Source organism: Podarcis cretensis, assembly GCF_951804945.1.
Source record: "Podarcis cretensis genome assembly, chromosome: 5".
Lineage (NCBI taxonomy): Eukaryota > Metazoa > Chordata > Lepidosauria > Squamata > Lacertidae > Podarcis > Podarcis cretensis.
The window spans coordinates 51,480,499-51,504,393 of record NC_137174.1 but is presented as its reverse complement, the minus strand read 5'-3'; the positions used below and the strand labels follow the sequence as shown (position 1 = coordinate 51,504,393).

General features: G+C 40.6%; 2 protein-coding genes across 11 annotated transcripts in view; both read left to right on the top strand.

The window, feature by feature from the left end:
- The window catches only part of TDRD1 (tudor domain containing 1), a 31,740-nt gene extending 10,075 nt beyond the window's left edge, over positions 1–21,665 (top strand). For 5 of the 6 annotated variants that reach the window (XM_079976627.1, XM_079976629.1, XM_079976628.1 and 2 more), the window contains 19 exons: positions 1,284–1,385; positions 2,085–2,261; positions 4,451–4,594; positions 4,884–5,055; positions 5,931–6,017; positions 6,692–6,868; positions 7,217–7,324; positions 9,646–9,816; positions 10,900–11,154; positions 11,459–11,581; positions 12,476–12,586; positions 13,779–13,949; positions 14,470–14,724; positions 16,167–16,277; positions 16,888–17,001; positions 18,019–18,186; positions 18,944–19,153; positions 19,354–19,400; positions 20,514–21,665. In XM_079976627.1, coding sequence (XP_079832753.1) covers positions 1,284–1,385; positions 2,085–2,261; positions 4,451–4,594; positions 4,884–5,055; positions 5,931–6,017; positions 6,692–6,868; positions 7,217–7,324; positions 9,646–9,816; positions 10,900–11,154; positions 11,459–11,581; positions 12,476–12,586; positions 13,779–13,949; positions 14,470–14,724; positions 16,167–16,277; positions 16,888–17,001; positions 18,019–18,186; positions 18,944–19,153; positions 19,354–19,400; positions 20,514–20,618 — 2,808 coding nt within the window. In that variant the 3' untranslated portion in view covers positions 20,619–21,665. The remainder of the gene's footprint in view (positions 1–1,283; positions 1,386–2,084; positions 2,262–4,450; positions 4,595–4,883; positions 5,056–5,930; positions 6,018–6,691; positions 6,869–7,216; positions 7,325–9,645; positions 9,817–10,899; positions 11,155–11,458; positions 11,582–12,475; positions 12,587–13,778; positions 13,950–14,469; positions 14,725–16,166; positions 16,278–16,887; positions 17,002–18,018; positions 18,187–18,943; positions 19,154–19,353; positions 19,401–20,513) is intronic. The other variant, XM_079976631.1, reaches the window with a different exon arrangement.
- Positions 21,666–21,778: 113 nt separating this feature from the next.
- VWA2 (von Willebrand factor A domain containing 2) overlaps positions 21,779–23,895 on the top strand; it is a 46,641-nt gene continuing 44,524 nt past the window's right edge. For all 5 annotated transcript variants that reach the window (XR_013839077.1, XR_013839078.1, XR_013839079.1 and 2 more), the window contains exon 1: positions 21,779–23,344. The gene's annotated coding sequence lies outside the window, so the exon portion shown is untranslated. The remainder of the gene's footprint in view (positions 23,345–23,895) is intronic.

The following is a 23,895-nucleotide window of genomic DNA, read 5'->3' as shown; positions in this document are numbered from 1 at the left end:
CTCAGCTTCATGATCTGTCCTTCCAGTGAGCACTCAGGGCTGATTTCCTTAAGAGTGGATAGGTTTGATCATCTTGCAGTCCATGGGACTTTCCAGAGTCTCCTCCAGCACCATAATTCAAAGGCATCAATTCTTCGGCGATCAGCCTTCTTTATGGTCCAGCTTTCACTTCCATACATCACTACCGGGAAAACCATAGCTTTTACTATACGGACCTTTGTTGGCAAGGTGATGGCTCTACTTTTTAAGATGCTGTCTAGGTTTGTCATTGCTTTTCTCCCAAGAAGCAGGCCTCTTTTAATTTCATGGCTGCTGTCACCATCTGCAGTGATCATGGAGCCCAAGAAAGTAAAATCTCTCACTGCCTCCCTTTCTTCCCTTTCTATTTGCCAGGAGGTGATGGGACCAGTGGCCATGATCTTCGTTTTTTTGATGTTGAGTTTCAGACCATATTTTGCGCTCTCCTCTTTCACCCTCAATAAAAGGTTCTTTAATTCCTCCTCACTTTCTGCCATCAAGGTTGTGTCATCTGCATATCTGAGGTTGTTGATATTTCTTCCGGCAATCTTAATTTCGGCTAGGGAGTCATCCAGCCCAGCCTTTTGCATGATGAATTCTGCATATAAGTTAAATAAGCAGGGAGACAATATACAGCCTTGCCGTACTCCTTTACCAATTTTGAACCAATCAGTTGTTCCATATCCAGTTCTAACTGTAGCTGTAGCTTCTTGTCCCACATAGAGATTTCTCAGGAGACAGATGAGGTGATCAGGCACGCCCATTTCTTTAAGAACTTGCCATAGTTTGCTGTGGTCGACACAGTCAAAGGCTTTTGCATAGTCAATGAAGCAGAAGTAGATGTCTTTCTGGAACTCTAGCTTATTTCTACCATAAGTCTTCAATATTACCCTTGACTTTGATCCTTCTTATGTTGCAGTCCAAAATTCTCTTGCCAGTGGGGTTTCAGTAGCAGTGGGGCCACTCCTTGAAAATTTATTTAGGGAAATATATCATGGAGAGCTGATGTAAAGTGGAACTTCCTGAAATTCAGCCTGACTCTGGTAGAGCTCTACATGCGATCTAATAGGAGGGTTCTCCATCTTCAGGAGATTCATTGCAAGGGGGGAAGGAGTGAACAGGAATCATTAGTTCCATTAACTTCCTTTCACTAACTTACCTTCTTCTTCTTTACATGATTTAAGTATTTTAGATCACTGAAACAGGTTAATACAGTAGTTGCATATTCTGCTTAGTAAGCAAGCAAAATAATTTGTTTACAATAGGAAAATTTATCTATGAATACCAGCAAAACAGAAGAGCAGGGCAAGAAAACTATGTATTCTGATCTGACTACACTGGAGCTGAAGAAAAATATGAAAATAGTGGTAAGTTCTGCTTTCAACCCGTTGTTTTGTTCTGTGTGTATTCAGCACTCTCTATCCTGCCCACCCTCCACCACAAGGTGGCAAACAACAAAGAGCAAACCTTTTTTTAACTTTAAAAAATATGTGTGTGTGTGTGTGAGAGAGAGAGAGAGAGAGAGAGAAAAAATATTGTTTAAATAACACAGTTGGACTTGTTTATTGTTTTGATTGCTGAAGTTTTCTGATTAGAAAGCGAATGCTTTCATTTTCTTCCCTGTATAACCTAAATTAAGGGTGGGGAACTTGAACCAGCAGGTGGGACCCTTTCTTTCTGCAGTCCAGCTTTGACAGAAGTAAGGCAACAACCACCGGTCAATCACCTGACATCACTGAGACGCCAGGTGACTACTTAAAAGAGGCAGTCATCAGCAACCATCTGATCAAAAGGGAGTTTTCAGTACCAAAGCGGATGGGTGCAGAGAGCAATCTCCTTTGAACTATGTAAGCCAATAGGATCAAAACTGCTCCATTAACTGTTCTAGGGAATTCCTGGGAGCTGATCCCATTTTTACCTGTCCCACACCTGGTAGCTGCAGTCAGGACAAATCATTGTCTGCACCCACTCAGCCTAGCCACCAGCAGGTAAATGGCAGTGATGCTGACTGATGACATGTAGCATTGTAGACAATCTTATTGCTATATGGCTTTCTTTCTATTTAGGGAACAGTAACACAGTTCAATAATCCAAGTGAATTCTACATTCAAGTCAAATCTCCAGAAGTTCTAAGTAATATTAATAAGCTTAGTGTGAAATTGAAAGATTACGATGGAATTAACCAAGGTGAATATATTCCTGCCAAAGGTGAAGTCAGTGTTGGACAATATACCCTGGATCAGGTAACTTAATCATCAAATGGACTCAAGGACCAGTTGGTTTGTGGTTGGCTGTCCAAGAGAACCTGCAGCCAGCAACTTATCATTGTTGATTTATAGAAAATATAGGTGTTCATAAAATGAGATATATACTAAAGTCTTGTTTGTGTATGTGTAACTGAAGTGAGCAGCACTGTATAACTTTGCCAAAGTGAGAGGTGGTTGGCAATATAATTCTATACCAGTTATTTGCTCCAGATTTTCCTTTGCTAGATAAAGGTGATGAAAGTTGTTGGGGCACTTGAATAAATTATGCCTGGGAATTTTCATCAGGGCAAGATGGTTTTTCTGAAGTAACATTTTAAATTTTATAATGGGTTACGTCACCTGAGATCTGTCACATAGGTCAAATGTTTTTAAATATCATAAACTAAACTAAAATGGTAATAAAAGTGCAGTTTAAATGCTGTGGGATTGTTCAGTAGCTTCAAATGACACTCCTACAAGCATACAATAAAGTACAAGTAGAGGGATGAAGGGATGCAGGTGACGCTGTGGGTTAAACCACAGAGCCTAGGGCTTTCCGATCAGAAGGTCAGCAGTTCGAATCCCCACGACTGGGTGAGCTCCCATTGTTCGGTCCCTGCTCCTGCCAACCTAACAGTTTGAAAGCACAAAGTGCAAGTGGATAAATAGGTACCACTCCAGCGGGAAGGTAAACGGCGTTTCCATGTGCTGCTCTGATTCACCAGAAGCGGCTTAGTTATGCTTAGTCACATGACCCGGAAGCTGTACGCCGGCTCCCTCAGCCAGTAAAGCGAGATGAGCACTGCAACCCCAGAGTCATCCGCGACTGAACCTAATGGTCAGGGGTCCCTTTACCTTTAGAGGGATGAAGGACTGGTTTTTAAAATCTTTCTCTTAGTTGTTATCTGTTAAGTATGACAGTTCACAACAAACACAAAATAATAGGTGTTTTTCCTGTGATGTCACAAGTCAAGTACTAATATTTAGAACAATAAAAGGAAATAAACTGGTAAAACCTTCCCAGTAATCTCAAAAACCTCACCTAATAGGATAAAATCTATACATGCAAAGGTAGGCGAAAAAGCTCTGAACAGAATTATAGGAAACCCTTGGGGTGGGATTTAATTTTTTAAAATTCTGTGGCACCCTCGGATATGCTGTGAAAACAATACTTTTGACAAATCTGTACTTCTTTACTTTGAGTCCATCTACCATCTGCCTGTAGGTAACTGCTAGTAACTGTTGGAAAATAAATGTACACAGTAAGTGTTTGGGGCAGAGGGGCTGTTGGAATCTGAAGACATGATAAAGATTTTGGCTTGAGTTAAAACTAGCATTTGTGAGGCAGCATTATAGAAAGATAAAAACTACACACACATGGGAGTAGGATCAGTTTAGGTGACTAGGGAGTGGACAATAAATATTTGGGGTGTGCTGCAACCATTGTGTTTCCCATCTCTGCTTGTGCAGTTCTAATTGTTGTATCATCTGAAGATATAATAGTCTGCACTATTGACATGGTTGCCATATTTCAAAAAGTGAAAATCCGGACACAAATGTTGTTGAGCTTTTTCCCCCCAAAATCTCAAAAAAGAGTTTTTAAAGGTATTTTTTATGAAATTCGCCAAAATCTACAATGCCAACATGGGTGTCCCGTATGTTTGGGCTTCCTCAGACATTTCATTGATTTCCGCCCAGACTCTGTTATTGAGAGCTGAATACTGACTGTGTCCGGGAAATTCTGGACTTATGGCAACCCTAACTTCACACACACAGCTGTGATAACCTAGTGCAAATGTAGGGTAAATCTGTAATTCTGTAGCAGTAAGATAAAAACACCTGTGTTTTGGATTACTAGTAAGATGTGAACTGTAATAAATCAAGTATTAATGAATTAGCAGCTCATGGTAGAATTGTTTGACTAACTAGTATCTCAGTTAAACTGAACATTTTCAGTTCAGCCCAATTACAGTCTCCTCCATTCCCTGAAGAAAATGAACTAATCATAGTAAGTCCAGCATATTATTCTGTTCATCTGATACTAGCTTAAAAGCACAAAAATCTATTGAAGGATCTGGTATTAAAATTGCCATTGTAGTTGTTCAACTGTTATGTTGAAGAAGAATCATTTTTCTTCTTAAAAAAGAATAATAAATCATAATGTAAAATAACTTGTTCATGTTCAGACCTGGTACAGAGTGCTTATAAAAGAGGTGGATATCCTTAAGAAGAGTGCTCTGGTTTTATATATTGATTATGGAAATGGAGAGAATTTACCACTAAATAGAATTAAACGATTGCACCAAGATATTGCGCACATTCCACCCTGTGTAAGTATAAGTTTACACAATGCACCTTTACCACAGATATTTAGAGTGTCAAGAATACAGACCTGTGTATGCAAATGCTAAAGTGTGTTGAGACAAATAATACGCCAGAATGTTGTTACAGTATTACTAACTACTAGAGACTCCAAAACTGGCATCTTGACTAAGACGCAAATGAAAATCTTAAATGGCCAACATGCATATGTTTGAAGGACATGTGCACACATGGCCATAAAGACCAGCAGTAAGCCAGACATCCTTACAGTGTGTTTTGTTTTTGCTTTGCTTTCAGGCCATTAAATGTTGTGTTGCTAATGCCCTCCCAGCTGAAGAAAAATGGAATGCAAACTGCAGCAAAGCTATTGCTCCATTTCTTATAGGAAAGTGCTGCTCATTCACTGTTATTGATGTTTTGGTGGATGAGATGCCCTATTTTGTTGTAGATGTTGTATTGGCAGATTCTGGTAAGTTTCGTTAACAGTAATATTCTTTGTTGAATGAATTGTTAATTAAGCAGTGATGGTTAACATATTTTTTTGTAATCTGACACATGAACTAGAAGGATGCTCACCGGATACTTCAATTGTGATAAAACACATTTTGGGGTGGATGAGTCATTGCACAGTGATTGTATTTCATTCCCTACATATCAGGGAAGACTTGGTTCAACCATGGACTGACCAATAACTAATTGCTCAGTCATGCTTGCCTCAGATCCTCGGTGGGCCTGGTGACACCAGGCAGTACCAAGAAATAGTACAAAAAAAGTGCTGCCTGAAAAGCCTGGCACCATGTTTCTGTTTATATGTGCAGATTTTTTTGTAAACTACTTTGAGGACCTATTGGGACTATAAAGTGGGATACAAGTATAAGTAAATAAAATTGAAGTGCACCTGACCCTTTATATAACTTGGAGAGGTGCTGTTAGTCAGTCAGTATTGGGTTAAATGAGCTGGTGGCCAGACTTGGAAACAGCTTCATAAGTTTGGAGTGCTGTATTTTCTTCCTGTTTGACCAAACCCCTGGGTAATATGTCAGTGCCCAGAATCAAAGCATTGGAGACAAAAAACTGTTTTGAGAAGTAGCTGCTCATATTGACTTGGCATAATTTACAAGAGATGAGTGTAGTGGACTCTCTTTTTGGCAGAATGTTTGTGTGCATGGCAGATTCCTTTTTACTAGTCTTTGTGAAGCTGTCATTCATCAATTTATCTGTAATACTGTATGTGTCGTAGGCCTATTTACAGTAGTATTTTACAGATAAATTTGGTAGATCTGATGTATTTCAGTTGGCAATGATTTGTTTTTGAATGGATATCAACAAATGTGTGTGTTTCAGGTAAACACTTACATGAAATACTCTTGGAAATTGGATGTAGTTTGAATTCAAAGAGTAGGAGTAGCAACAAGGAAAACTCAGTTACTGGTGAGTTCTTATCGTTTTATTTAATTCATCTTGATTAATATCTTTATGAAAGCAAGGCACCTTTAAGCATGCACTTGCTAAAGATACTAAAATAGGTTTATTCTTATTGGTGCAAAATGTGTGTCATCTTTATGAGGCTTAGGAGTGTAGCCATAGGTTAACAGGTTCATTGCAGCTGGGTTATCCAGGTCCAAAGGGCTGTTTTTGCTTTAATTTGGAGGGTTGAGTTGCCAGAATCTTGGACTGTAACACTTGAGGTTATGGAAGATGCAGTGCCTCACACTAGAGGTCATCCTAATGGGCGCTGGAGGAAAGGGAGTTTGCTCTATTTGTGTTATATTGAGCTTGCCTTTCTGGTAATAGCCCCCAATGGGATAAAATTTAATGTAAAGCTATACCTGTGGGTTGCTGCCTCGGTCCTTAGCCTTTGAGCAGAGATACAGCTTTAAGGGAGCTGGTGGTTCTGTGGCTCCTTCAAGCTGTGCTCGTGGTGTCCTAGTTCACATGAGAGGTAGCGCATTATTGAGAGTCTTTTGAGTCTCATTTTGTTTATTACTACTATAGATGGAAGAATGTGTCTATGAATGATATTCTGCATTCTCTTAAGGATGATAAGTTTTTAATACCATTAAAACCTGCAACTCAGGTTTTGATAATATATTCTTTTTTCTTAGGTTCTACTGTGGAAAAGATTTCTATTCAGGAAAAGAAGCTTGAGCATAAAGGACTGGATCATAGTGGCTGTCAAACTCGCAAGGTTATCTTGCCATCTATAGGAGATACATTTTTGGGTATGGTTGCCCACATACAGACACCAGGAGATTTCTTTTGTCAGCAGATGGGAAATGGCTGTAAGTCCTTGTTTTTAGTTAAATTAAAATGTAAACATGTATGCAGGAGTAGCATTTGAATATGTAACAGAACTTTAAAAATGTCAGGAAGTGGTGAGGTGTTGAGGTTTTTTGCATTGAAGTGGGAGATTAATACTTAACATCACGCTTAATTTATAGCTTCTAGTTTGCACTTTATAATCCACAACATGCCTAGACTTTCTGTGTAACCTCCAAACAACCAACAATATTCAAATGACAGCATTTTCTGGCAAATGAAAGTACAACACTTTTATATTGCTTTCTTGTGGTTTGGGGACATTTTGGTTTTTTATTTAACAATTTCCACATAAATACCTGTTTTGTCAGGCAAACTTACTGAGCTTCAAGTATCCCTGGGTGAATACTGCAACACAATCTCTGGTACCCCAGATTTCTGCCCAGCAGTAGGAGACTTGTGTTGTGCACAGTTTACAGGTAAATATTACTTGTTGATGATGGTGATTTGCTGTTGTTGGCTTATATCTAACAGAGTTCACATGTTCAAGCCCATGGAAATCTGTGGGCTTAAGTATGCCTCTAGTGAGTGGTGCTTTATAGAATGCAAGAAGTCAAATCCCTCTGATAGGATATTGCAGCCCACATGGCAAAACTTTATGGGCAAAATGGGAACACAAAAGGTGCCTTATGCCAAATTAGACCATCAGTCCAACTAGCTCAGTATTGTTTTAATGACTGACAACAGTTGTTCAAGATTTCAGACACAAGTCTTTTTCAGTTGTAGCTAGAGATGCCAGAGATTGAACATGTATGCTTTGCCACTGAGCTACAGCCCTTCCCTTAAGTTTTGAAGAGGTTTTTGTAGGAAGTAAGAGTGCTGATACAAGCATAACAGACAGCAGGGGGGAAAGGACAGTCATTTGAGGAAGCCAGGTGTCTTCAGGCAGCTGAGAATGGAACTGGAAGGGTAACAGTTGTTGGTGAGGATATATTGGTATAAGAAAAGAGCTATAATGGAAGAAGGCTATGCAGGGCTTTGAAGATAAAGGTGAGGAACTTGTGCTAGATCTGTGTAGAGCTCTGATGAATGATGTTCTGTGTCAGAGTAACAGGAGGTCACTTTTTTGGAGAAAGACGAGAAAACAGACCGGAAATGAAGGTTGAAGAAGTCAAGGAAAGATATTACTAGAATGTGAACCAGAATTCTTGCCAAAGGGGCAGCGAGGAAAGGCTGTGTCTTCACAATGTTGTAAAGTGACATGGCTTCAACAGACAAAGTAATGTGGAAGGAGAGAGGTTGAACATAAAGGTTTTGTGCCTGTTCAGCAGGTTGGATGTTGCAAGTTGGGTAAAGATTCAAGGAAAGAAGAGCTTTGGATGAAATATGAGAAGTTTAGTCTTCAGCATACTGGGAGAAATTCAGTGTAGGGCTAAAGAGATTGTTCCACCTGGCAAGCTGAAATACTTCTGCTGATGGAACAATCTTCCCTCTTCTCCTGTATGCTGTTCTGTGTATCCTCCGGATCTACCTACCCACTGTGCCAATTTGGGTGGGAGGGAAAAGCTCTGTTTCACTAGTGGAAGACCTGGTGCTGCCTTCTGCTAGTGAGATTCATTAGTTAAATCCAACCCACTAAGTTTCAGGCAGTGTTAAAACAGCAGATTAGAAATAACAAAAGAGACAGTTAGAGATGTGAATTTGGGTAGAGGGAGAAAATTCTAAAGTACATGGTAGAGCTGGGTGAAATCAGCACTTGAATGATATAGGATTGGAAGAAGTTGCCCAGGGGCAATGTAGAACAGTATTCTTCAGCCTTGGGTCCCCAGATGTTTGAGCAGATTGAAAAGCAGTGGTATAGGGCAGGCTTCTCAAATCGGAAGCCCTCCAGATATTTTGGAGTGCAGCTGCATTCAACCCTGAACAATTGTCACGGGAGTTGTGGTCCAAAACATCTGAAGGGATTGTGGGGAAGGCTGGCATGGAGAGAGCCCAGCTATGAGACAACAACAGGTCCATGAAAAATGCCAGCACAGAAGGGAAAACCAGAGTAAGTGTGTCCACTTTTTGGAGCCACCGAAGGAACAATCTGGTAGGAAGAAAAACATCTAAAGTCAGAATCATGGAGACCTAGATCATTGTGAGTTGAGCAGGAGTGAATGGTCAGTGGTTTCAAAGGCAGCAGGCGAGTCAAGAAGCAAGAGGACTGGAGAGTAGATAGCTTGCAAGTGTAGATAAGCTTGTACTAATTTAAAGGACCGTTGAGGTATTTATCGAAGATGAGGTCTCGGTTCCTTCTGTTGATTTACATAGGTAGTTTGGGGGCCTTTCCAGTATTTTGACCCATATGCAGAAATTGGAGGCTCAGTTCTTCAATAGTTGTTTTGTTTTGTTTTGTATTCACACTTTGTTGGCCTAATGGTCAGTGCCTGACATTTTATATAAAACCAGAGCATATCAGAGCATTTTTCACTTGATCTTGGACTTTTAAGTCATTAAAAGTATTACATGGTCGTTGGCACTTTTGCTCTTTCTACAGAAGCAGTAGGATCCCTATTGGCCCTGAATTGCAACATCCTTTGAGACTGGAGACCTTTGCAAATCTGTGCCCCTGATGTTTTCTAAAGTAGCACGTGTACTACTGTGCAGGGAAGAACTAGTTTGACTGGTATTGGCTCAGACTTCTACTGCCACAATGAAAGCCACCACTTGTGTACAGTAGCTGCAGTAAAAATCAGTATGTAGCATGGGGTTGTTAGTTGTATAATTTTTACATGACAAATGTATTTTTATCTTTCAGAAGACAAACAGTGGTACCGTGCATCAGTTTTGTCCTACATCTCAGAGAAAACTGCTCTAGTGGGCTATGTAGATTATGGTAACATAGAAGTCCTTCCATTAAATAAACTTCGGCCAATCATTCCAAAATTAATGGAGTTACCAGTACAGGCTATAAAGTGCACCCTAGCAGGTATGAAACAGAATGACTAAATACATCTTGGGAATAGCAGACACAACTTTTTTTTTTGCAACAGTGAGGGAAACAAAGAGATTAACCTGTGGAGACAAAATGGAAATTGAAGCTGTGCCATAAAAAATTGTACCAGGTACAGCTTCTGAATTTAGATATAGAATCATCCCAATTATGCATCAATATGATGCAGCCTACACCAGGCAGAGCAGAGATTCCTTTGGAAGTGTTGTGATAGGAAATAAAGTGTGTACAGTGGTACCTCGGGTTACATACGCTTCAGGTTACAGACTCCGCTGACCCAGAAATAGTACCTCGGGTTAAGAACTTTGCTTCAGGATAAGAACAGAAATTGTGCTCCGGCGGTGCAGCAGCAGGAGGAGGCCCCATTAGCTAAAGTGGTGCTTCAGGTTAAGAACAGTTTCAGGTTAAAACGGACCTCCGGAACGAAGTAAGTGCTTAACCCGAGGTACCACTGTATATTGATTACTGTGTTAACTCCTTTTATTTAAAGCCTACCATTAAAAGCTTGCCATGCCTGAGGCTCATAGTATGAAATACTTAGCATAGTTCAAATTACTCTTTTTCCTAGAGTTGGCAGCTTTGTGATATTCTCTAGCCCTACCTTGTTCATACTGGGTTTTGGATTGTCACTGACCTGGTAGTCCTAACTATGCCAGGCAATGGCCCAGAGCTGTGTTCTCTCTGAGCAGACTTGCCTGACACTTCTTGCAAATATTGTAGGAGGCACAGCAGCAGAAAAGGCAAAATGTTAGTAGCCATTTGGTGCTTCCCCAGAGGCAATAAAAGTTTTTGGGTCAACACTGCATAGATATTGCTAAAGCCTCTTCTGATAACAAATGAACATTTTTGTGTCATTTTGTTGTTTCGGGAATATGAAATAGAGAATTATGTGCTGGGTATGCAGATAATTGGTTACCTGATCGAAAATGTTAGAAATATATTTCTATTGCTGATGGACTTATATCATCACAAAGAAAATTCTGTTACAAAGAAAAATAACTAACTTGTAAAGGAGTACATTTTTTATTTTTATTTTTTAAACCCGTCTCTTATTTCAAGGTGTAAAGCCAGCATCTGGAACCTGGTCCACAGAATCAACTTCTGTTATGAAGAAGCTGGTGCAAAATAAAGTACTCACTATAAGAGTAATAAATGAGAAGGACAAAACTTTTGTGGTCAAACTGACAGATGAATCCAGGACTCCAACAATAAATGTTTCTAAATACCTTTTAGAGTTGGGATGTGCAGTGGAAGAAGCCACCACTGTCCCAGCAGTGCTTGAAACAAGCACTGGAACATTGCAAAAAATGAGTGGTGAGTATGAAAACTAACTAGCTTGAGGACTTGAGCTGTATTAGTAATTTACTGTAAATATTACAACACTGAATAAGACTCAGATTTAGGAACAGCATTCATTATTTTTGTTGCTCCACTGTTACTAATCACATATTTGTTGTACCTAATCTATAATACTCAGACGTCTACCCAAATCGCCCTCTGAAACTGAAAATGGGGAAATATATTAGAGTTTGCTGATGGGGATCTGTTAAATTTCCACCAGTAGAATGAACATTGAAAAAACATAACTCCTAATGGTTATTTTTATATTTATCTATAGGTCAACAGCTGGACAAAATTGATTGGTCAAGGGTCACGTTAACAGCCAAACAGGTGGTAAATGTGTTTGTTTGCGTGCTACACAACCCCAGCAAATTCTATTGCCAATTGTTAGACAATAACGGTACATCTTTCTTTTTTTCCCTTTGAGTGTTCTGTTCCTTGTGTATCAATTTTTATATTTCAACCATCTATAGCTCTCTTTCAGTCACATGCCCCAACACTCAGCCTGTCATTTACATATCTATCCAGTGTCCTCAAACAAGTATGATTCAGAAACCTGACAGGTGTGTCATTGCTTTTTTCACTCACATAGTTGTTTGTGCAAACAACTTTACTTAGATAGCATTCATCTTGTGGAGCAACCTCTTCCATTTTGCATAGTGAATATTAAGAGGGCATAATTCTGTCACTCTCCTGCATGCATCTTGTTTGGTTCTCTCCCCCCCCCCCCCCCGTGTTAGTGCAATAAAGGAGGGGAATGTAAACAGTAACTCTAGCTACATTTTGTCCTATTGCTCAATAGCTTTATACAGCAAAACCTTGGTTCCAGAATGGCTTCATTTTGAAATGTTTCAGCTCCCGAATGCCAGAAACCTGGAATTAAGTGTTCCAGGTTTCGAATGCTTGTCGGAAGCTGAATGTCCGACACGGCTTCTGCTTGGGTGCAGGAAGCTCCTGCAACCAATCGGAAGCCACGCCTCGGTTGTCGAACATTTCGGAAGCTGAACGGGCTTCTGAATCGGATTAAGTTTGACAGCCAAGGTTTGTCTGTATTTGTAAACTGTTTTCAAACTCCGCACCATCATTGGTACACTTATTCAAACTTCCTATCATAAGATTATGTAGCAATTCTGTAGCAGCAGTATTGCTTGGTGGAGTTCTTCCATATTAGCTGTTTTAGAAAAGGTTGAGATGTTAGCTGACTTAAGCCATAAATTGGAAGGAAGGCCTCTAGACTTTTCTGATTAAACTTTTGACAGTGGTTAGTGTTGCAATTTCAATCTTAATTTTGCAGGCTTGAATGCTTTGGAAGAACTCAATATATCTTTAGCAGCATACTGCCAGAAAACAGCCCCAAACATTTCCAAAGTTACAAAGGGAGATGTGTGCTGTGCTTATTTCTCTGGTGAGTAAGTTTACTTATTGCTCATTCTCTTCTGTATTGCATTGATATTTTATAGAAATCACATTTCTCTGTTTGCTGTGGAAAGTATCCAACTGAGTACTTCCAGTACTCAGAGAGCTCAGAGAGCCAGTGTGGTGTAGTGGTTAAGAGTGGTAGTCTTGTAATCTGGGGAACCGGGTTCGCTTCCCCGCTCCTCCACATGCAGCTGCTGGGTGACCTTGGGCCAGTCACACTTCTTTGAAGTCTCTCAGCCCCACTCACCTCACAGAGTGCTTGTTGTGGGGAGGAAGGGAAAGGAGAATGTTAGCCGCTTTGAGACTCCTTAGGGTAGTGATAAAGCGGGATATCAAATCCAAATCCAAACTTATTCCGACACCTGGTGCATTTAGACATACACTGAGCAATTGAAATGTCATGCAGTTCATGGCCTTGGCTCCTTTCACCCCAATTCCCTAGAAGGAAAGGCATCCAGCAGAGCAATGGAGCAAGAACTGCATTGTCGCGATTTACGAAACAGTAGATTTCATTCCATGCTAATAATGCTAATATGAATACTGCTCAAGACAGTTTGCAAAAAAATAAACAGTAAAAATGCAATAGTATAATGATGGTAATACATAATGTGATAATTCTTAAGAATTAACAGTTCCTATAAAATGTGTCAGAATTGAAGTAAGCACACCACTTACCAAAAGGTCAGTTATTAATATCCCAAAGAAGCCCCAAAGCTGATACCATTTGTACCTAGACATCACCCCAGGCACCCAGCGTTTATGCCTAAACTCAAAAGGCCACAAATACCCTCTCAGTTCTCCTAGCAGCTACTCCCTTAAAAATTTTCCTGGGGCATAGCAGAGGGAAGCTGCCATCTTCTGATGGCAAAGAAGAGTCTCTTCACTAAGCTGCTGCCAGGGCTGAAGATAGGTCTTGATATGTATATCATTTTTTGATTATTATCCATTATCCTTCAATAGGATATTAGTACTTTTCTTGCAATATGACAGAGTAACTTTAACGTCTGACTAAAAATGATATCGCTTTGAAATAGGGGTAGCATGAATCTGCTATATCTGTCTACGCCCAAGTAAGACATGAAGCAAAAGATCAGACTACTGTTTTTAATGAGAGAGTAAATTATTTGTATGCTTATTGGATATTACAAGATCTTTGTCTCTGTCTTATTTTAATTTAGGTGATGGTAGATGGTATCGGGCTTTGGTGAAAGAAGCCAGTTCATTTGAAGCTTTTAAAGTTCTGTTTGTAGATTATGGAAACTGCGAAGAGGTAACTCTGGACAAAATCAGACAGATTACATCTACATTTATGAAACTCCCATTTCAAGCAATTGAATGTTCATTGTCAGGTACAGTTAGTTACCTTACTTCAGTAGAAATCTCTTGAACTGCAAATAAGATATAAAGTTACACTGTTTTAAACAATATTTCTGTTTAAGGTGTATTCCTGAATCTAAGATCCAAAATGTTAATCTGTTAGGCACTTGAAGCCTGTATCTCAGGCTAAATTGTCCTAAGGGAATAGGAGTAAGAAAACAGTTAATCCACAACCAACAGAGTAGTGTAGGATAAATATGACCCAGAAACTGTTCGAAATTAGAAATTACTAAATACTGAAACTGTCTTTATTCTTGGATATTCCTACGCTTTGCATATGTAAATCTTTTACATATTTATGTAAGAGATTTTAAATTTATGATAACAGGTCCCTAAGATTTTCAAAATCCTCTAATACATTTATAGTACAATTCATTCATTTTTACCGAGATACAAGTTGTCTAGTAACGATAAGGAATTTGCAGCCTTAGTAACATCAGGAGCATTGTCTAAAGAGTCCCTAATGGCTGCTTAAATATTTTTTCCTCTCAGGTGTAAGACCCATAAATAAGGAATGGACAGCAGAAGCTACAACAACACTTGAGACGTTCACAGCTGGGAAGAAAATTCAGGCCAGAGTAGTTTCTTTAACGACAAATGGTGCTGAAGTAGAGCTTATTGACAATTCTGAGAACGGTCCCATAGTGATCAGCGAATATTTAATTAAGAATAATTTAGCTTTGAAAAAGGAAATAGTGTCGGATCTGAATGTGCAGCCAGGTGGATTGACAGACAGTGATTCCCAAGGTAATGTTACTAACTTTTAAAAATGAAGAATCTGCATAAAGTTTGTCTGTTTTGTGTAGGTATAGGGAATGTGCTGTGGCGTTAAGCATGTCAATCAGCAAATGTCATAAATTATTAAGTCTCCAGGTACGATTTGAACTTTCTGTTGATGAATGTTATCACATTGATGGAAATGGGCATGAAACTTGGTGGTTCTCCATAGATGAGCTGAAAGAACTAAAGCAATAGTACACTTCAATAACAGTATAGATTTCAAAATTAAAACATCACGAAATTCATTACCTGTGTAGAGTTGTTCCCTTCACAACAGGCTATGTAACATATCTATTTTTTTAAACTATAGTCTAATTCACACATCATTGTAAACCACAGGCGGACAACCAATGGGCTGCATGCAGCCCCTAGCCATTCTCTCTGAGGCCTCTCAAAGCCCATGGAGCCCTGGCAACCTTTCCACCAGCTGGGTGATCGGGGAAATGAGAGCTCTTCCCATACAGCTTAGCAGCAGGAGAAATGTACACATTGCACGTGCTGAGAGGAGCCTTTAACTTCCCCCTCAAAAGCTTCTGATCCAGACAAGATTGGTGTTCCCACATGGCATCAAGAGCACAAAGGGCAGGGATTAACATCCATTCTTCCAGTACTTCCTGTGCAGATTACCTAGTGGGGAGATAGTGTGTACATGTGAGTTATGCATTGAAGGTGTGTGTGAGCGTGGTGTATGTGTTATTTAAAAGCACTGTCCAGTGCTGACTGTGCCCATCCACTGGCTCCACATCTTTTATAAGTGGCAGCATATAATTGTCAGAACAATTAGCACATAAATAATCGGTTTTGTAAATCTTCAAAGGCAAAGATGCATTGTCTGGTAATATATGTTGGTACATATACCCTACTACTATTTCCGTGGCTTTTTTTTGTTATATCTTCAGCAATATGGATATTTAATTGATGCCTACTAAGGATCACAATCTAGAATTACTGATAATTGCAAAGCCATTCTAAGAAAAAAAGAAATAAAAACTGATGAGGGGAAAGGAAACTTACAAAACATTGTATCCCTTGGGCCCAACGCTGTTGATTTTTGCCTTTATGTGGAGGATTCCCCCAGGTGTTTCCTCTGTCCTGCTTGCATGCAGGTAATGCAGAGGGCAATTGCAGGGAGCGGAAGATCCATGCATATCTTCCATAACCCTGTCCACTTCTTCTGTGTGCCATGTGGCTCCTCATGCTATTTGCATGCATGCATGCACAGGTGATGGGGAACAGGGATTCAGGCTCCACCAGTATGCATCATATTTGTCCATACTCAGGTGGGATCAGGTCCCACTTTTCTGTAATGTAGACTCCACCCTGAAACTAATGGCAGGTAATTTTCATAACCAAGGTCAGCCACATAAAAGTGCTTAGCAAATAATTTTCACTTGTGTGTAACATTGCAGGATGCACACAGTGGACAACAACAGAATTTCCAGTTGGTGAAACTGTGCATGTTCATGTATTAGATGTGACAAACCCTGGTTTATTCTATGCTGTACCCACAAAAATGAAAGGTAAGGACTACAGAATGCTATAAGTTGACAATGATTTTCTTATGTGGGCCCCATTCAGTCATAATAGAAAACAATGTTTTTCACTGTGTAAATGACCATGACAAAATTTGGTCACAAATGATCATTATTCCCTTCCCTTTTTAGTGCCTGTAAGAAGACTAGAAGCTTCTATGTCTTAATTTTAAACTAACCACAGTTCCCCATGTGATGTTCAGATTTGGAGAGTTATGGTTTATTTATGAATTGTTCTAAAACCATTATTTATGACCCCATGGTGTGTTAAACTTCAGTTTGAAGAAGCCCATTGTTATGTATCTGCACCAGAAGTGTGCAAGGACTTTAAAAAAACCTGCACTAGTTGAAAGTTTTATAATTTGGGAACTTGAGTTACTGAAGAAAGAAAGGCAGTACTGATTACCATACTTGTAAAAATAAAACTAAAGGAAATATTTTAGGTTTGCAAATTCGCTACTTTATTATTCATATGTTATCCAAGGAAATTTAGCTTAAGTAGTATGCTTCCAGATGCTAGAATGTATTTGCTCATAGACTTTATCAGGATAGGTGAGTGGTAGAAGATACAAAACATTACACTTCTTTTATGTTTTAGTGGATCTGCAGGGACTCCATAAGCTAATGACTGGACTTGCAGATTACTGCAATTCTCAGAATGATTCCAGTTTCAAGCCAAAAGTTGGTGAACCCTGTTGTGCCAGATTCACAGGTGAAAAAAATGAAAAAGTGTGTGTGTTTGTGTATTAGAAAATGTTAAGATTACTTCATAAAAAATGAAAATATTTTAATTACTTTCTTAAAATGTCTAAAATAAGCCTATAGAGCTTGTAGTCTATAAGAGGGAGATGATGGCTGAATTTCACACTATCATGTTTAAAATAGGTAACTCCCAGTTCTTGCATAACAGCTTAGTTGGTTGAAATGGTATCACAGGAAAGAACCATTTTCTTGGGTAGCATACGATGGGTGATATGGTGAAGACCATATTATCAAGTGGTAACCTTTACTACTACAGTAACTGAGTGACCACCCAAATGGATTATACATACAGCCCTTCAGTAACCTGAAGCATCTAAACCTTTTTTGGAGGCACGGAATTTGACAGCATACATCCTCGCTTCTTTCTCTGGGTCCAATGAATCAGTTGCCTCCTTAGGAGAAAGATAGTCCAGAGTTGGGTTGCTAAACAAGTAACAGCATCTTTAATTGGTGTGGCTGTCTCTAACTGTGTAGAGATCTCTTCTGCCCTGGTGGGAATAACATAAGGAGTAGCGGCCATGCAACCAAGACTTGAAAATCCCTATTGCTGTTTTCATCCATGTACTGATAGAGCAATAGACACATGTCCAGAACTACAGTGATAGTATTTCAGCATTTAGGGGCCCTTTGTCTAGGTTCAAACTAGGGAGGCACGTTATTCACTCTGCAGTCTTTTTTAATCTTTTCTGGCCAAGTGGTGTGAACTTGTAATGTAAATTCCTCATAAGTGAGCTGACCTTTCTGGTTGCCAAATAATGTGAATCAAGTGGCATCACATCGTCTAAAGGCAGTCCAGTGAATCATAATTTCCAAATCTCCTTAAGTTGTGAAAATCTAGCTTTTAGGGAAATGCTTACTGGGTTCAGGTTTAAGAGAAATCTCTTTTAAGCAGGATATACAGTTTCACATTATGGTAAGCCTCTTAAAATGTAAAATGGTAAGTCTTAAATTTTGTTCACTTTTTTAGGTGATGACAATTGGTACCGTGCTGTTGTTCTGGAAGTTTGTGTATCAGAAGTCAAAGTGGCATATGCAGACTATGGAAATGTGGAAATATTGCCATTATCTAGGCTTCTACCGATAACTGCCCCCTACTTGGAACTACCTTTTCAGATACTCAAGTGCTCCATTGCAGGTAGCAAACCAGCTAGAGCAATTTGTCAAAAAACCAAATGCCTTAATATGTATATATATTCACGTGTATACAGAGCCTTGAATTTTAATGTGTTAATAAGCAGTGCTAATGTTGTCTTGTAATTTTCTTATGGAAATCCCTTGGAGAGAAAAAGTGGAATGTAAATATGAAATTAAAATTGTCAGATGTTCCATAGGGCACATGCCAGAGGTAAAAGCAGGTACAAACATAAATGCTTTCTTTGTACTGTAGGTTAGTTTTGCACACATTCACACACCCCTCTATCCTCCAACCAGGCAAGCAGGAGGCATTATCAAAGTTTAAAGGGCACATTCCAGCTAGGCAGAAACACTCAAGGAGAGTACAGGACAGGTTAGGGTATAGCCTGGGAAGAGGGTGTGTGGCTGAGGAAGAGGTGGAGCCTGGCTAGATCCTAAGCGCCAGACAGAGAGGACTAGAAGGGCCACAGTTGGCCTTGAGGTCTGAGGTTCCCCACCCCTGTCTTAAAAACATTGCAAAAACTATTCTTGTGGTGGCAGAGTTCATGTGCAAGAAGGATTGCAAATGTATTTAAATATAAATGGAGTAGTTTTCATTATTTTAATGGCACTGAGTATTTAAATATGAACAGAGTAGTTTTCATTATTTTAATGGCACTGATTTTAAGAAAAGCAATGTAAACTGTCAGATTTATAAGCACTAGAATTGTAAACTGTCAGTAGCATAGATTTGAATTTAAGGTTTATTTGTCTTCTAGGAATTATGGAACTGGATGGAAAGTGCTCCATCTTAGCAGCAGAGAAGCTGAAAAGCTTTTTACTGAATGAGTGTGTGACAATTACAGTGAAAGGAGTTAATAAGAATATTCATATAGTAACTGTCAAAAAAAAATCTGGAACTGATACTATGAATGTAGCTGATGAACTAGTAATCGAAAACTCGGCAAAAGATAGCAAGATTGAGAATCGTAAGTAATTTACCCTGAGGTAATTTCTTGCTAAAATGTAACCCACATACTTACTATAAAGAGTTGAAAAGTTTGTTACTCCATAACACAAATTTTTAGTTGGTACTTTATTTTACAAAATTGGAAATGCCTTGCTATGGGCAGCCTTATTGCTGTTCAGTGGTGTAACAAGAAGCTATATATATTTGTTTTTATTTCAGGATGTGTAAAGAACACTAAGTGCTGTTGTATGGAGCTGAGAAAGCAAGTAAGTTTCAATTTGGAGTTGAAGTTCTGTTTGTTTCCAAATCCTGATTACTTGCAGAGCCAATGCAAGTTTGTTTTGTTTTGGTTTTTTGTATCCACCTTCAGACCAGAGCTGGTCCGCCCATGACGCGGGGTGAAGTGCTTGTCTCAGGCAGCAGAAGTGCCAGAGGCGGCGCTCCACCCACCCCACCACTTCTGCCACTGAGAGGGAGGTGTTCTGGCTCACAGCGTTGCTGCTGTCAGCCAGAGAAGTCAAGTGAGCAGCAACGTGGATCCTGCTGAGTTTGGCAAGAGCCAAGGAATTCCTGCATGCCATTTGTGGCTTGGCAACACTTAGAGGAGTGCCTTGGATCCTGCCAAGCTCAGCAAGAGCCCGGGCACAGCAGTGGCAGAAGTGGGGTGCCATGGCCAGGAGCAGGAGGCGGCAATTCCCATTATGGAAACATCAGACACTGGTATAAAACATGTTTTTTAAGAGGTTGCTGCCTAGCTCACTTTATTCTCCTAAATAAAACTTAAGCATTTGTTTTCTAGCTGAAATTTGGATGGCAAACAATATTGACTTCAAAATGTTACTGTATTTCATCAGCTTTCCAACTGATTTTCAGTACATTTCAATTGATTTTGAGAGATGAGTTTGGATCCAAAAGCTCCCTTCTGACAGAAGGTGCATTTGCATTCAACCTGAGATCATGATGTAGACAGGTTTGAGTATTACAAACTAGTTAGCTTAGGTTTTGCTAAGTGTGCTTTTTCTTGCTTTTTAGTATGTGTGTTGTGTGCTTGCTTATTTTTCCCGTTTTTTGTTAGGAGTGTTTTATAATAATAATAATTTATTATTTATACCCGGCCCATCTTACTGGGTTTCCCCAGCCACTCTGGGAAGCTGCCCATGTTTGGTTTTGTTGATGTGTGCATTTTGCTGGCCTTGCCTGTTTGTGGGGAGGGTTCTAATTTATTTTTTTGACTTCGTGTGTGGCAGGAATACCTCTTTTTTGTTTTTGGTTGGGTCCTTTCACTGAGCATTACCAGTTTTACCTGATGTGAAATGCACCCCCCAGGCCTAAGACAAAATTGTTCCATTATAATGGCTGTTTTTTCTACCCTTTCATAGGTTACAAAGCTTGAACAGATTATTTATTTTCTCCTAAAAGATCGCTTTGGTGAAGAAAAAGTTCCTGAAATGATAAAGCTCTTTGAAGAAGCTGTGCTGGAATGAACAGCATAGTATAGTTGTCGAGTACTGTTGAAATCCATACTGTTCACTCTAACCTAAGCCTGTAATCTTAAACTATTTAGTTGAAAATACATTCTGTTGACATGTCAGAATGTAACTACTTAAGTACATAAATCAAGGTTTATTTCCCGTCTTGCATTTTGGATTGCATGCTTGCCTTCAGAAGATGGTCTGGGCAGTGTTTGTTTTCTCTCTCTCATCCCTTATCAGTGTAACCAATTGCATCTTTATCATTACTCAAGTTGCAAAGATCAGCTTCCTCTGGGTTGATCTGATCAGAAGTTTAAAGGCATGATGCCTTCTGGATAGAAGGATTTTTACTTCAATCTCTTAAGAAATTACTCAGTCCAGACACGACAATTCATTTAAATCTTTGTCTCCATTAAGTAGCCCATAAAGGCCTCAATTATTTGGCTTAAAAAGCTGTATTTAAGTTTCTTATGTGTCTAATTATAAAATGGCTTTTCAGAAGTATTTAGGACTTCACATAAAGAAATAGATTTGTTTAGTTATTGTAGCTAGTAGAATTGTGGGTTTGTTTGTTCTTTTCATTTTTTGAATCCTTTTTGGGGGAAATGTAAGTTGATTCTCTTTGTTTTTATTATTTAAAAACTACTCCTAAACTCACCCAGACTGCAATCCTCACCCCTCTCCTGATGATGATGTGCTGGGAGGGGTTAGGATGGTGTGTGTTTAGGTGCAGAGACTGCTGCTGAATCTGGGCAGGTGACAACTTCCTGCCTCTGGTTCTCCCACTGTTGATAGTTAGCACAAAACCCTGTTTCAGGTTGGAGGTAGGTGATGGAGGCTTTGGATATGGGATACAAAGAAGGAGTGGTCCCCTAAGGACCCAGTTCCCAGGCACGTCTGTTGAGTCAACTCAGTGGATGCAGCAAAAAGCAGGAGAAACTCTGCTCTTCCCCCGCCCCCTGGCTGTCAGGTCTTCATATGCAGCTGCAGGTTAGAATTGCTCAGTTAGTCCTATTGGTCACAGTGAGATTTACTTCTGAATAAACATCCGTAAGATTGTGCTGTGAATCTTCTTTACATCGAAACATTTTACTCTTGAGCCTGTTCGTGCATGGCCTTCAGTCACAGAGAAGTGCAACTCCGAATTGATCATATACTTCACGTTGTGACTAGGTTACTAGCAAAGGCTAGAATTTAAATGTAACTACACAACTTCTGCAGATGAACAAGGTCCATGATCACTTAATTTATTTAGTCCTTGGGATAAGATTACCCTGAAGCCTGTTACAATGGGATCTGCCTGCAGGTGGTAATAGCCCACTCATAGTTACTTCTCTGGTCTCTCAGCTGATGGGCCCCTGTCACAAGGCAGGGAGCTGTGCTACATCTAGGTCAGCAGTTCCAAACATTTTGCCACACACACCTGAGTCTTTGTGCACCAGTTAATAGTTTTTCTGCCTGTTGTAGCAGTTGTACTAGATGCAGTCAAATCTTTAATTGTAGTTTATTTGCTGCGGCTGTTACTGTATTGCAATCCGAATTCCATAGAAGTCAAACTATAATAGAATATAAGAAAGAATAGCAATTGAAATACAATTAAGCAGCAGTGTGTGAATACTTAATTTGATTATGCCCTATCGCCTGTCTTCATCCACCGCAGACCACCATTGTGAATCCCTGATCAAAATGGATGCAAGCCTAACAGTTTGAGAACCCCTTTGATTTATTCTTTCCGCAGCAATGAAGGCGCTTTCTAGAAGTAAATGTGTAAAGGTTCAATAAGCATCTTGCGAGACTATGCATGCATTTATGTATGAGCCATGGGGTGATTTGAGAATTGTGGCTGTAGTTCATGATAACATACTTGCGGGGACATGAGACTGGGATAGCTCCATCAAACATTAGCCAGTGTTTGGTGAATGGAAAACAAGTCAATTTCCTTCGAGTCAACTCCAGCATTAGTTGAGATAGAGCCCTCACCACAGGCAATGGGTGAGGGAAGCACTTAAAATCCACGTATAGGAGGACATGCTTTGCCCCAGCAGCCTGAAAGGGAAGCAAAGCAGGGTGGGTCTGTGCCCCCAGTCTCCTCTGGCTTTAGTTCTGACCCCAGTATGTAATTGCTTGTTGACATTCCTGGCCGGCATTCCTCACCTTAAAGGTACATTCCTCTGGGTCAGGAAGCCACCCGCCCCGCCGCTCCTTTGGGAAGCGCCTCCCTCCCACTCTCGACGTTCAGATGGGCAGCAGCTGGAGTTCCGCCCGAAGCCTCGAGGTTGGCTTGGTTTGGAGGGCGAGGGGGGCGTCGATCAGCGCGTCATTCGCACCTCCTTCCGCGGGCACCCGGTCAAAAGTGTGCACGGGGCGGGAGGCGGAGGTTAGGAGGGGAAGAAGGGGCTTTCCTGGGATCGCCTGGCTGTCCGCTCGTAGCCCAGGATTGGTGCAAGCGCAACAGCCGTCGGAAGACGTTAAGGTGCTTAGGCGATCGCATCAGCTGTCTCTGCGCCTCCCCGGAGGAGGAGAGAATCTGCCCCACGGCCACTATTGGGGGTGAGCGGCCGATGCAAGATCTGCCTGTGCTGCAGCGCAGTCCGTGACACAGAAAGGGGAGGAAAAAAAGGACGGCTAGGTGTAGAGAGCACCTGGGGGTGGAGGGATAAAACTTGACCTCGCCTTCCGTCTGGCAAAGATTGCTCTGCACTTCCATTGCTTCCGTCTGGGGATCCGCAAGGGAAGCGGTAAGTTCCACGAGGGCCTCGTTCGCGATTTGCAAAGGGAGCCGCGAGTTTATAGTAGGGAGGCTGCAAACCCTAAGCAAAAGTAAAATGAAAGCAAGGGGGGCACTGTGCATGGTTCGGCCCTGCGCTCAGCAGCTTGGAGATCTGTGGCGCAGAGCAAGCGGCGCTTCGGGGACAGAAATCCGGCAGACCCATCCGATGAAGAGGGAAGGAGAGAAGTGAATGCCCCGGACGGTCCTGGCATTGGGAAAGCAAGCGCAGAAGTAGCAGAGGGCGAGCCTGCCGGCGGGGCTTGAATTTCAGCATCCTTTCCCTTTCAATCTGCAGCTATGCATTTGGGCGCTGGGTCTCCAGGAATTGCTCTTTGAAATGAGGGCGCCTCCCGCACCAGCGCCTGAAGACGCGCAACGGTCCGAGTGCAGCCGGTGGCACGTTTTGCAACTTTCAGAAACAAACTGCACAACGTAGGGCGGGGTGGGGGCTTCTTGCACCATCCCTCCGCCCCCTCAGTGTTTATTACAGTTGTAGATTTTCACGGAACTAAAATATCG